At 31.3% G+C, this 12,451-nt stretch overlaps 1 protein-coding gene across 3 annotated transcripts in view; it reads right to left on the reverse strand.

Moving 5' to 3' along the window:
- Positions 1-1,641: 1,641 nt before the first annotated feature.
- The window catches only part of LOC139487943 (uncharacterized), a 33,829-nt gene continuing 23,019 nt past the window's right edge, over positions 1,642-12,451 (reverse strand). For 2 of the 3 annotated variants that reach the window (XM_071273190.1, XM_071273191.1), the window contains exons 13-15: positions 4,045-4,835; positions 2,810-3,002; positions 2,177-2,406 (exon numbers count right to left, since the gene is read on the reverse strand). In XM_071273190.1, the coding sequence (XP_071129291.1) occupies positions 2,812-3,002; positions 4,045-4,835 (982 nt within the window). In that variant the 3' untranslated portion in view covers positions 2,177-2,406; positions 2,810-2,811. Of the gene's footprint in view, positions 2,407-2,809; positions 3,003-4,044; positions 4,836-12,451 lie in introns of all 3 variants that reach the window. The other variant, XM_071273189.1, reaches the window with a different exon arrangement.

The raw sequence follows: 12,451 nt of genomic DNA on the forward strand, positions 1-12,451 counted from the left end.
CTAGATGGAAGTCAAGATATAAGTCATACAAAAGTATGAACTATTCTAAACACTACGGATTTTCTTATCCACGGCAGATAACCTTAGCCATATTTGAAACAACTTTTTGGGGAATTTTTGGTCATCATGCTCATGATCTTTGTTTGGCTTTCTTTACTATTTTGACCTGATCGTTACTGATAAGTCTTGTAAAGAGAAAACACGCGTCTGACGTATTAAATTATAAGCTAATAACTATCATCATGTAATGTTCTATTGTATTGTTTATTTATATGTCTCTGTCCTTCCATTTATTTCTATTGTAGTCCTGTCATGTAATGGTGTTATTGGAGTGTTATATTTAACATTGCCATAAAAGTGGGAGGTTTGGCCAGCCACAAAAGCAGGTTCAACCCACTATTTTTAAAATGTCCTGTACCAAATCAGGAAAATGGCAACTGTTATCTTATAGTTCGTTTCTGTGTATGTTGCATTGTCTTCTTGGTTTTTTGTTGCACTAAAGTAGTTCTGTTGTTTCATTTCGTTGTTTTCCTGTTATATTACAGCTAATTTCCTAATGCATGTAGAACAAAACTTTGGTTAGCTTGCTTGCTTGGTTTTTATATTGTACAATCCATAGGATAACACCCAATTAAATTCAAATATAATATATATTCAGGTTAAACAATTAAAATATACTGTTTAAAGATGTCAATCTTATTTACAAAGCTTGTATTAACAATTATACAAACAAAGCAAGCAAGCCAAACAAAGTTTTACTTTGCAAGCATTAGGAAATCAGCTGTAAAGTGTTTCCCTCAGTTTAAGTTTGTAACCCAGATTTGTTTTTTTCTCAATCGATATATGACTTTTGAACAAGTAAGCAAGAAGAGGAGCGCAATTGATTCACATGGGAAAGCTGAATGCTTTGTGGAAAATCATGTCCTTTAAAGTAACAAATATTTTGTCAATCAAATGAAGCATCTTGAAAATGCCAGTTTCAGAATATATTTTGGGGAATTAGAGTAATTATTTTTTTGGCACATTTTATCTCTCTATAAAATACTTGTATCAATGTTAGCCATTCTATTTTATGATTAAAAAGTTTAAAAACAGATAATCCTGTTATTCCATCTGTCCCCCCCCCATTATGGGTATATCATTATTCTGCATAACTCCTCCTACAGTTTGAATACTAGGAAGTTTTCACTTTGCTGTTTGTTTGGAAACATACTGAACGTGTGCACGTGGTCAGGGTTTTGATTTTTATTAATATTTGCTCTTTTGGCAGATAGTTAAACTGTCATTTTTTTTTAAGTATTTACATACATAAGAGGAGCGTGCACCCATGCTCAACTTTGTGTACTTTAAAATGACCCTTTGCATCTGCAGGGCATTAATTGTGTCACCCAGACACAATAATATCTCAATGAAAACAATAATATCTCAATGAAAGTCCTACAGTTACTTCAGAGTGTGGGGCATCACTTTTCTCTAGTATAGAATGGAATTTTGTTTTACAATTTCATAGAGATCAATATACTTTTACTCAATTGATGGTCTGCAAATGTCTTCTAATGAGACCATTACAGCACCATAAAAATTTGAGGTCGTATTTTAAAATCGGTACTGTGGTATAATGTTATACTATATAGCCACACATCAATTAATTTTCTTTATTATATAAAACATCATAAGTATCATAATACACATTATGGTAATATGCAGGTAATAAACATAAGTAATGTTCATCTTTAAGTTTCTTTACAACAGTAAAGTGCAAATGTAATAATGTGAATTGATACTAAAAAAAAGTCTAATGATTGATATAATTTATGTATAAAAACATAAACAACAGAAAACATAGGAAGGCTATGCTTACAGAGTTTGCCTTATTCTACACAATATCTTTCAATGATTAAGTCATGTTAAACAATAAAAGGGTACTATTACAGTAAATGTTTTGATACCAAATTTTTCTAAAATGTAATTATTACTTCGTAAAGAATCCTGCCTATGTTTTGCAATATAATGGTATAATGATGTGTTTAAATGAATAAATATAACAACACTGAAATGTTCGCAATGATAAGATATAATGAAAAATTTCTGTAGAAAAACCCTTTCATTTTTTGTTATCATGTTCTAAAATCAAATATGTCTATTTTGTGTGTTGGTTTTATTTTTTGTATATAGATTGAACCTTACAGAACTGGAATTTCTTTTCAATATTAAAATATAAAAGTCATACAAATGGGTAAACAAATTGTTAACTTAACAATTAACTGCAGCTGTTATATGTTAGTAAATGAATCTGTATAAAAACTAGTTGAATTCATCGTCCATGATTATCACATATTCATACAGTTCACAGTGTTTTATCTTTCACAAATTACTCAATAGTCTTTGAAGTTTGGAATGAAAACCCTGAAAGTAAAAAATAAAAACATATTTACATAAAATTCAAGACTGAAATGCCCTCAGTTAATATATTCGGACTAGCTGTAGCAAATTTTCATGTATAACTCCAATGTTGTATGTGAGCTTATATTTTAATGGTCAAAGTCATCCAAAGCTATGATCTTGAACTAAGAGTTATGTCATGTCTTATTCAGATCAATTTCAATTTTACATGTATGCTTCACTGCTAATTGTTTATCTTTTGATTGTATAGGCCTTTTTAAGAGAAACAAATAATTTGGTTGTATAATGTATTATCTACTGATTTATAATGTTATATGCCATTACGAAATATGTACTCAGAGTGACAGAAATTCAATTTACAAAAGGATAATATCCCTATCCATTTCACTATATACTAAAATAATACCTTCAATATGTCTTCCTTCCAGAAAATTTCCCCATCAATGGCATTGGACCACCTCTTCCTCCACTTCTCTGTTTATTTTGTCCTCCTCTCCCTCTCTGGTTATTTTGTCCTCCTCTTGTTCTCTGATTTTGATTTCTACCCACCATTAGTGACATATTTGGTTTCTTGAATACTGAATCATCCCGTATGGAATCTACAAAGTAACATTTTAGTGAAATTCACAATCTACACAAACAATTCACACATTTATTATATGACTATAAATTTTCTGTTTTCTCTTTGGCTAAAAGCATAGGAAATCCTCTTTGATAAAACATATTCACTGCGTAAAAAAAAATGAGATGTTAATATAAGATTTGGAAAATCTTTAGTGTTTCTAAATATAGACATTCAAAGGCAACATCAACCTCATCAAAATAAAAAAGTTGTATAATATTGTATATATATCATACTTAACCTCCTATTTTTGGAAAATAAATATTGTGCCTTGCATGTGTGCTTAATGCAACTTAAATGCTGTTATTTATTTGGTTAATAATTCTAACATGTATTTTGTTTTATATCTATGGTGGACAAACAATATTTTGTATTTATCATGAATAGAACTAATTGTGTTGATGAATAATTCCAATATGTATATGTAAGCTATGTTAACTTATTGTGTATTCTATAGATAATCAAGTTTGTATGTGTTAATAAGAGTGCGCATGTCTCACCTGCTTTTCTGCAATTGAATAATTCACATGACAAAAACTATACTGTTTTTTAAGCAGTCACTGCACCAGAAAATTGAGATCATGGACAACAGATAAATGACAAACAGTACAAAACTTTGTAACATAAAGAATCTATATACAAACGATGAGGGTCTAAAATATAAAGCTTTATAGAGAAAAATTTATGGTATGCCTGCTGCTTAGTATCCCTACATTTGGCATTCTGCAAATTTATCCCTTATTAGTCCATCAACATGATACATATGTTGTATCTTAAACTCCCCACTTGCAATTCCACATCTATCAAATATTCCATTCAAACTGATTTTTGGTTACCCATATTAAAACTTGAGGTTAGCCATATCTTCACAATGAGGGAAATCTTGTATCTACAATTCCTAAACTACAGACTATTATATAAAGTTTCATATGTAAGCTACTGGTTATATCTCATGTGTCTTCCTGTATATTGACTAACTATGAGTAAAAGCTACTTACGCCATTTACATATTACCTTACCTTGCAAAGTTGTGTCCATCAAATAATCATTATATGTTCTTTTCATTGGTTCTTCTGTAAATTTACGTTTCTTAGGTGAAAACATCTCACTCATACCAGATGATCCCTTACTGCTGTATATATCTGGATAACTAATAGGCTGATTTCTATCAACACTCAACATGTCTGATTTATCGTTGTAACCTGAACCTACATTTGTTCTTCTCTGCTGGAAAGTGTCGACCATATCATGATGCACGTTATCCCTACGCCTTGGGCTAAAATCATCCACTCCACTATAATCATCTCCAGTATCTCTCACATAATCGTCATATTGACCACCACCCATACCAATGTCCATTTTTTGTCTATATCCAGCATCCATACTTCTTTTAGAACCTTGATTATAATTATCCACCCTATCACCTGCCATGCCTTCATAACCTTGACCTAGTCTATCAGCAAACTGATCTCTACTACCTGAACCACCAAAATCATTGCCTCCTCTCTGTGTTAACCTATTGCTTCCTCCATCATTATATGTCTCATCACCATATCCAATATGAATATTAGGCCCTGCACCAAAATCGCCACCACCCTCCATGTGTAAATCATCCTCGTTATAATTCCCAGCAAGTTTAGCAAGCCTTTGATTAGCAGGAGTATCAAACTTCCCTCTGTGACTTTGAGAATTACCCCTCATTCCCATTTCATTATCCATCAGACTGGTTATCTTTCCTAATGCTGCTGCATTTCCCTGATTTCTGCCGTTTCTTCCTCCTGATAGATTTCTTGGGTTACCTCTACCTCCTCTGTTTTAAATTAAATAAAAATTACAATATTTTTTTCGAAAAAATCAAACACTGTTATCCTAGGAACTGTCTGGACATGCAAAATTGCAGTTACCCATTTACCATTGTGTTTTTCAAAGAAACAATAACTTTCAATTATTTTTTTTTACATCAACACCTTACTTTTCTGCAGTTGAATCATACTTGACTGTTATAGGGTGCAAATAACTTGTGCTGTCAAATTTCTTAAAAATCAGCTGTGATATGATTGCCATCTATCCACTAGAGATATAGAACATAGATGTTAGCAACTATAGTTCTCCAAAAAAATCTCCATTCAACTTTAAACAATGAGCAAAATCCATGCCACATAGCAAAATACAAAACCTCTTAATAGAGTAAAATGTAAAACAATTCAAATGAGGAAACCATGTGCCTGTATTATAGGTATTAAGTACAACCTGGAGAATTAAGAACAGTTTAAGAGAACTCAATCTGGAGAATTAATAAGTGTTTAGGGGCACTCAACCTGGAGAATTAAGACGTGTTTAAGGGAACTCAACCTGGAGAATTAAGAAGTGTTTAAGGGCACTCAACCTAGAGAATTAAGAACAGTTTAAGGGAACTCAACCTGGAGAATTAAGAACAGTTTAAGGGAACTCAACCTGGAGAATTAAGAAGTGTTTAAGGGTACTCAACCTAGAGAATTAAGAAGTGTTTAAGGGAACTCAACCTAGAGAATTAAGAACAGTTTAAGGGAACTCAACCTGGAGAATTAATAAGTGTTTAGGGGCACTCAACCTGGAGAATAAAGAACAGTTTAAGGAAACTCAACCTGGAGAATTAAGAACAGTTTAAGGGAACTCAACCTGGAGAATTAAGAAGTGTTTAAGGGCACTCAACCTAGAGAATTAAGAAGTGTTTAAGGGAACTCAACCTGGGGAATTAAGAAGTGTTTAAGGGAACTCAACCTGGAGAATTAAGAAGTGTTTAAGGGCACTCAACCTGGAGAATTAAGAAGTGTTTAAGGGAACTCAACCTGGGGAATTAAGAACAGTTTAAGGGAACTCAACCTGGGGAATTAAGAAGTGTTTAGGGCACTCAACCTGGAGAATTAAGAAGTGTTTAAGGGAACTCAACCTGGGGAATTAAGAAGTGTTTAAGGGAACTCAACCTGGAGAATTAAGAAGTGTTTAAGGGCACTCAACCTGGAGAATTAAGAAGTGTTTAAGGGCACTCAACCTGGGGAATTAAGAAGTGTTTAAGGGAACTCAACCTGGGGAATTAAGAACAGTTTAAGGGAACTCAACCTGGGGAATTAAGAAGTGTTTAAGGGAACTCAACCTGGGGAATTAAGAAGTGTTTAAGGGAACTCAACCTGGAGAATTAAGAACAGTTTAAGGGCACTCAACCTGGGGAATTAAGAAGTGTTTAAGGGAACTCAACCTGGGGAATTAAGAAGTGTTTAAGGGAACTCAACCTGGAGAATTAAGAACAGTTTAAGGGCACTCAACCTGGAGAATTAAGAAGTGTTTAAGGGAACTCAACCTGGGGAATTAAGAAGTGTTTAGGGCACTCAACCTGGAGAATTAAGAAGTGTTTAAGGGAACTCAACCTGGAGAATTAAGAAGTGTTTAAGGGAACTGAACCTGGGGAATTAAGAAGTGTTTAAGGGTACTCAACCAGGAGAATTAAGAACAAACTAAGTAAATCAGTCAAAAAACAACTAGCAAAAACATTAAAGTTACAAAATACCCAACAGTACACAGTTACTGAAAGCTAGTTCCAAGCCAATATCGATGTACAGAGCCCATATAATCTATTCATTCTCTTGTGTACCAAATTCTATTGATTGAAGGAAAATATTATTTTCATGGATATTTGTTTACAAGGGTTTGCCAAAGTCTGCATACAAGCCTATAGACAATTTATTCCTCATAGCACGTACCATTCACTGTATGATTAACCTTGAAGCCTATAGCATTAGTGTTAAGTTTTGCTGCTTAAAGGAATGACCTGATGCAAAATTGTTCAGAACACTAAAATTGCTATTTTGCAATCCAATAATCACTACCTTACTAATTCATGGTGAACTACCAGTAAGACTCAATTATTTGTTTAAGATTGCTAACACAATTTGAGGTTATATTGGTTTCATCCATGTCAAAATATTTCTGTTTTGTCCCATCTAGTTTTTTCCTTGTTCAGCTTTACAATTGTCATTTTTCATTTGAAATGGTTTAACCTTCCAATCTCTTATTATCAGATTTGAAAGAAGCTATGTTAATATTTTAGTGTATGTACATGTAATTAAAAAATTTCATGAAGAAATATGGCCGCCGAGCTGTTAACACCATAAAAATCAGCTCCTCAGTTTTTGCAGAATATAGTTATTTTTTCAAAGTGCCAGTAATTAAAAACAATACCAAAGGATGAAGAAGTGAATTTGGATTCTTAATATATTTGTTTTGAAGAAATTTGATGTGGAATTACCTACCTATGAGCTTCTAAAGATTTTTCTTTTGGATCTTTAGAGTTGAATTATTGATTTTCTATTGTGAGCAGTTAAATTGACAAACAACATTATGCCTGGAGGCAATTCTTTACCAAGTAATAAAACTGGACAAAATCCTAAGGAAAAGAAATCTACTAACACTAATACTGTTCAAACACTATTGTCAGCCAGAAAGGATTTAGATAAAACAAAAGCTAGAACACAACCTAAATTACCTAAAAGAACTCATTCAGAGTTGTCTAGTGAGTCAGACAATAGCATGGACACTAGTGGATTAAATAGTCTACAAAAGGACCTTGATGAAATCAAAACAAACCTTCAGGGGATAACCAAAAAAGATGATCTTGACATACTAACAAAAGATCTTGTAAGAACACATGATTTAGAAATAATTGTTACCTCTATTGTGACCAAACTATTTCAAAGATTTGAATCAACGATGGATAAGAAACTTAACACTAAATTAACAACAGTACAGAAAGAAATGCAAGAGATGCAAAACAAGTTTGAAGCCTTATCAATAGAAAATGAAGAACTTAGAAAACAAATTGACCAAACCAGAGATGTAGTTATTAAAAACAAAAAAGGCTTAGAGGATTCAACCAGAATGAACCAAGAGGCATTAACTAGTGCAAACTATAATGAACAATATTCTAGGAAAAACAACATCAAAGTCATGAACTTTCCTAGACATGAGGATCAGAATTTGAGATCAGACTTTATAGAAACTGTGAGAAGGGATCTGAATGTTCACCTTGAAGAGAGGGATGTTGTTGCAATCCACCGCTTACCATCAGACAAACCTGGACCAAAACCAATGATAGTTAGACTTTTCAATAGCGATGTGAAAAGAAAAGTGATGGTAGAGAGAAAAAACTTGAATAACAAAGTACGCATTAGTGACGACGTTACCTGGAGAAACATGCAGCTGATTAGTAAACTGAGAGACATGAACTGTTTTGAATCTGTATGGTTTTACAACTCTGGAGTATATGGTAGAATGGAAGATGGTTTACAACTGAAGTTTAACTTATTTGATAATATAAGGACAAGGTTACAAAACAGAAAATAGACAAAATGTATTGAAATTCTTGGTTTTAACTAAAATTAATAGAAAATGTTTTTTCAAGTACTCATTTTGACACCTTAAATAGTAACTGTAAAATTATAAAAATTTATATCTAGAAATAAGAAATAGTTTAACTACCTATTTTGAATGTGACTCAATGTTGTTGTATTTTGTTTGGTTTTTTTTTAATTTTGTATTATCTCCCTTGAATCAATATGTCCAAGTATTTCTGCTGTAGATTATGTTTATACATTACTATTTTATAATAATAAGAAATATTGATGATAATTTATATTATATAGAAACTTTATGGTAAAATTAGTATACTTAAAACCTAAGCATATACAATCATGACATTTATAATGTTTCATGTGACTTAACTTGTATTTTTTGTTATCTCCCTTGAGTCACTTATTTCTATTATTCTTATAATTGAACATGTAAATATATACTTCTCACAATTACAATTATAAGTGACACTTATGGCAAATGTTAATGTAAAGATATTATTCTGTAAAAACTAAAAAATTGTGAAACATTGTTCATAATTATGAAAATGCTTTATCGCAATTGTCATATTCAATCCATTGAATATTTTTTAAAACTTTTTCTCATTTATTGTTCTATTTTTTTTCGTTTATTTTTAAACACTCCTTTGAAAATTATCCTGTTTGACATCCCCATTCTGATTACTTTTCTATGTTTACATCATTATTGGAAAATTATATTTATTTCTTTCATTCAACTACTTGATGTAATTTGGATGCAAACTTTTTTCTATCAATGAGTTCATTAAAGGTTTTGTCTGTTAATTGTCAAGGCCTTCGTAACACATTAAAAAGAAGAGACGTATTTGATATGCTGAAGTCAAAGAACTGTAATATATATTGTATTCAGGATACTCATTTTACAAATGATATAGAAAACATAGTGAGATCTATGTGGGGTTATGAGTGTTATTTTTCATCTGTTAGCTCAAACTCTAGAGGTGTAGCTATTTTGTTCAATAATAATTTTGAATGCAAAGTGTTGAAAGAAAAAAAAGATATAAATGGAAACTATTTAATTTTAGATATTCTTGTAGAAAATAGAAAGATAACTCTTGTATGTCTATACGGACCAAATACAGACAATCCTGATTTTTTTTCTAATATTATGTCTGTTATTGATGATTTTGAAAATGAATACTTTGTTATTTGTGGTGATTTCAATCTTGTCCAAAACCCATGTATAGATTATTGCAACTATGTGAATATTAACAATCCCAAAGCTAGGGAAAAAGTATTGGAATTTATTGAAGAAAGAAATTTGATAGACCCGTATAGAGAACTTTTTCCAGATGTACAGCGATACACTTGGAGGAAAAGAAATCCTTTTAAACAGGCTAGATTAGACTTTTTTCTTCTCACTGAAAACTTTTTAAACAGTCTAAAAAATTGTAATGTACTTCCAAGCTATCGGTCAGATCACTCTATGATTTTGCTAGATTTAGAATTTAACCCTTTCATTAGGGGAAAAGGTTTGTGGAAGTTTAACAACTCTTTATTATATGATATAGACTATATAAATACTATTAAGCAAAAAATTCAGGAAGTGAAAAAACAATATTGTGCTTTAGTTTATAATATGGAAAATATTGACAAAATAGATAATACAGACATTCATTTTAGAATTAACTGTCAGCTTTTGCTTGAGACTCTTCTTATGGAAATTAGGGGGAAGACAATTTCATATTCAAGTTATAAAAAAAAGCAAGATGAAAAAAGGGAAATAAATCTTCGAAATGAAATAACTCAATTAGAGGAAAGAGTTGATGAACATTCCATTAATGCATTAGAAGCAAAAAAACATGAGCTTGAAAGTTTACGAACACAAAAATTGAAAGGGAAATTAGTAAGATCCCGTGTCCAATGGATACAGGAAGGGGAAAAACCTACTAATTATTTCTGTGGATTAGAATCACGAAATTTTATGAGTAAAATTATTCCCAAAGTAGAGAAAGAAAATGGGGAAATTATAACAAAACAAAAAGATATTTTGAATGAAGTTAAATATTTTTATGACAATCTTTATAAAAAAAGGGATACTAAAAGTACTTTAAGTGATCTTAAAAAAGACTTGAAAAATTTAAATGTTCCTATACTTTCGTCTCTGGAAAAAGAAAACTTGGAAGGTACAATTACTGTTAAAGAAGCTGGAGAAGCATTAAAAAAAATGAAAAACAACAAAACTCCTGGAACGGATGGTTTTTCAGCAGAGTTCTATAAATTTTTTTGGAAGGATCTTCAAATTTTTATTGTAAATTCTTTAAATTATGGTGAAAAAACAGGGGAACTATCTGTTACACAAAAACAAGGAATTATTACTTGTTTGCCAAAAGGGAATAAACCCCGCCACTTTTTAAAAAACTGGCGCCCTATATCTTTACTAAATACTGTGTATAAAATTGGATCAGCAGCTATTGCAAACAGATTTAAGAGTGTCCTTGATAAATTGATAAATTTTGATCAGACTGGTTTTATTAGTGGAAGGTATATTGGGGAAAATATAAGACTCATTTATGATATATTACAGTACACAGAGGAACATGAAATACCAGGGTTATTACTTTTGATTGATTTCGAAAAAGCTTTCGATTCAATATCATGGGATTTTTTGATAAATGTTTTGAAATTTTTCAATTTTGGCGAATCTATCATCAATTGGGTTAAAGTTTTTTACAATAATATCAACTCTGCTGTCATCCAGGGGGGGAACCTTTCAGATTTTTTTACTATTGGAAGAGGTTGTAGACAAGGGGACCCCTTGTCTCCATATCTTTTTATTTTATGTGTTGAGATTCTGGCATTGAAAATAAGGGGAAATAGCGACATTAGTGGCATAGAGGTCACACGGGTTGAGCATAAATTGTCACAATTTGCTGATGACACCTCTTTGATTTTGGATGGGAGTGAAAAATCTTTACAAGAATCATTATTAGAATTAGATTGGTTTGCAAAAATATCTGGACTGAATATTAACTTCACAAAAACACAAGTTATTTGGTTTGGGAGCAAAAAATATAGTACAGATACTTTATGTCCTAACAGAAATCTGTCCTGGGGTGAAACTTCTTTTAAATTACTAGGAATTAATTTTGATGTAGATCTTGAAAAAATTGTTAAGATAAATTATTCTGAAAGAATTGTACAGATTAAAAATACTTTAAATCAGTGGTCTAAAAGGAATCTAACTGTTATAGGGAGAATAACTGTGATTAAAACTCTAGTCTTGCCTATTGTAAACCATCTCATTATCTCTCTGCCAAATCCTTCAGATGATATTATTAAGAGAATAAATGAACTTATTTATTCATACATATGGAACTCACCTATACATAGAGTTAAGAAGGATATTCTAATCAAAGATTACTTGGAGGGTGGTTTGAAAATGCTTGATTTGAATATGTTCATTATAGCACTTAAATCCACATGGATTAGGAGGATTTTGCAGAGAGATAGTAAATGGCAAAATATTTTCATGTCAAACATAGATAAAAGAAAGTTGTTTAGTTGTGGTGTTGATTATATTAGACAACTGTATATGACAGTTAACAACCATTTTTGGAAAGATGTACTAAGATCCTGGGAAATGATTATTCAAAAAGAAAGAAATTTTACTTATGATTCATTTTTATCAAATCCACTATGGCTAAACAATAATATTAAGATTGGTCATAAATCAGTAATTTATCAAGATTGGTTCAAAAGTGGTATTAGATTTGTAAATGATATAGTTGACCAAAATGGATTGTATATTTCATTTGACCAATTTAATCAAAAATATAACATTAACACAGATTTTCTTAAATTTAACAGTGTTATTTCGGCAGTGAAAGAGGCATCAAAATCTTTCCCTAAAGGATCTTACAAATTAGTTTGTCCTTTTATACCATCATGTCTACAAATATTTTTAAAACATTGTAAAGGATCAAAAGATATGTATTCTGTACTGACAAGAAATAATGTTATTCCTACTGGACAGCTTAAGTGGGTTAAAATTTTAGGTGAACAG

This window comes from Mytilus edulis, chromosome 9 (genome assembly GCF_963676685.1).
Source record: "Mytilus edulis chromosome 9, xbMytEdul2.2, whole genome shotgun sequence".
NCBI classification, from domain to species: Eukaryota; Metazoa; Mollusca; class Bivalvia; order Mytilida; family Mytilidae; genus Mytilus; species Mytilus edulis.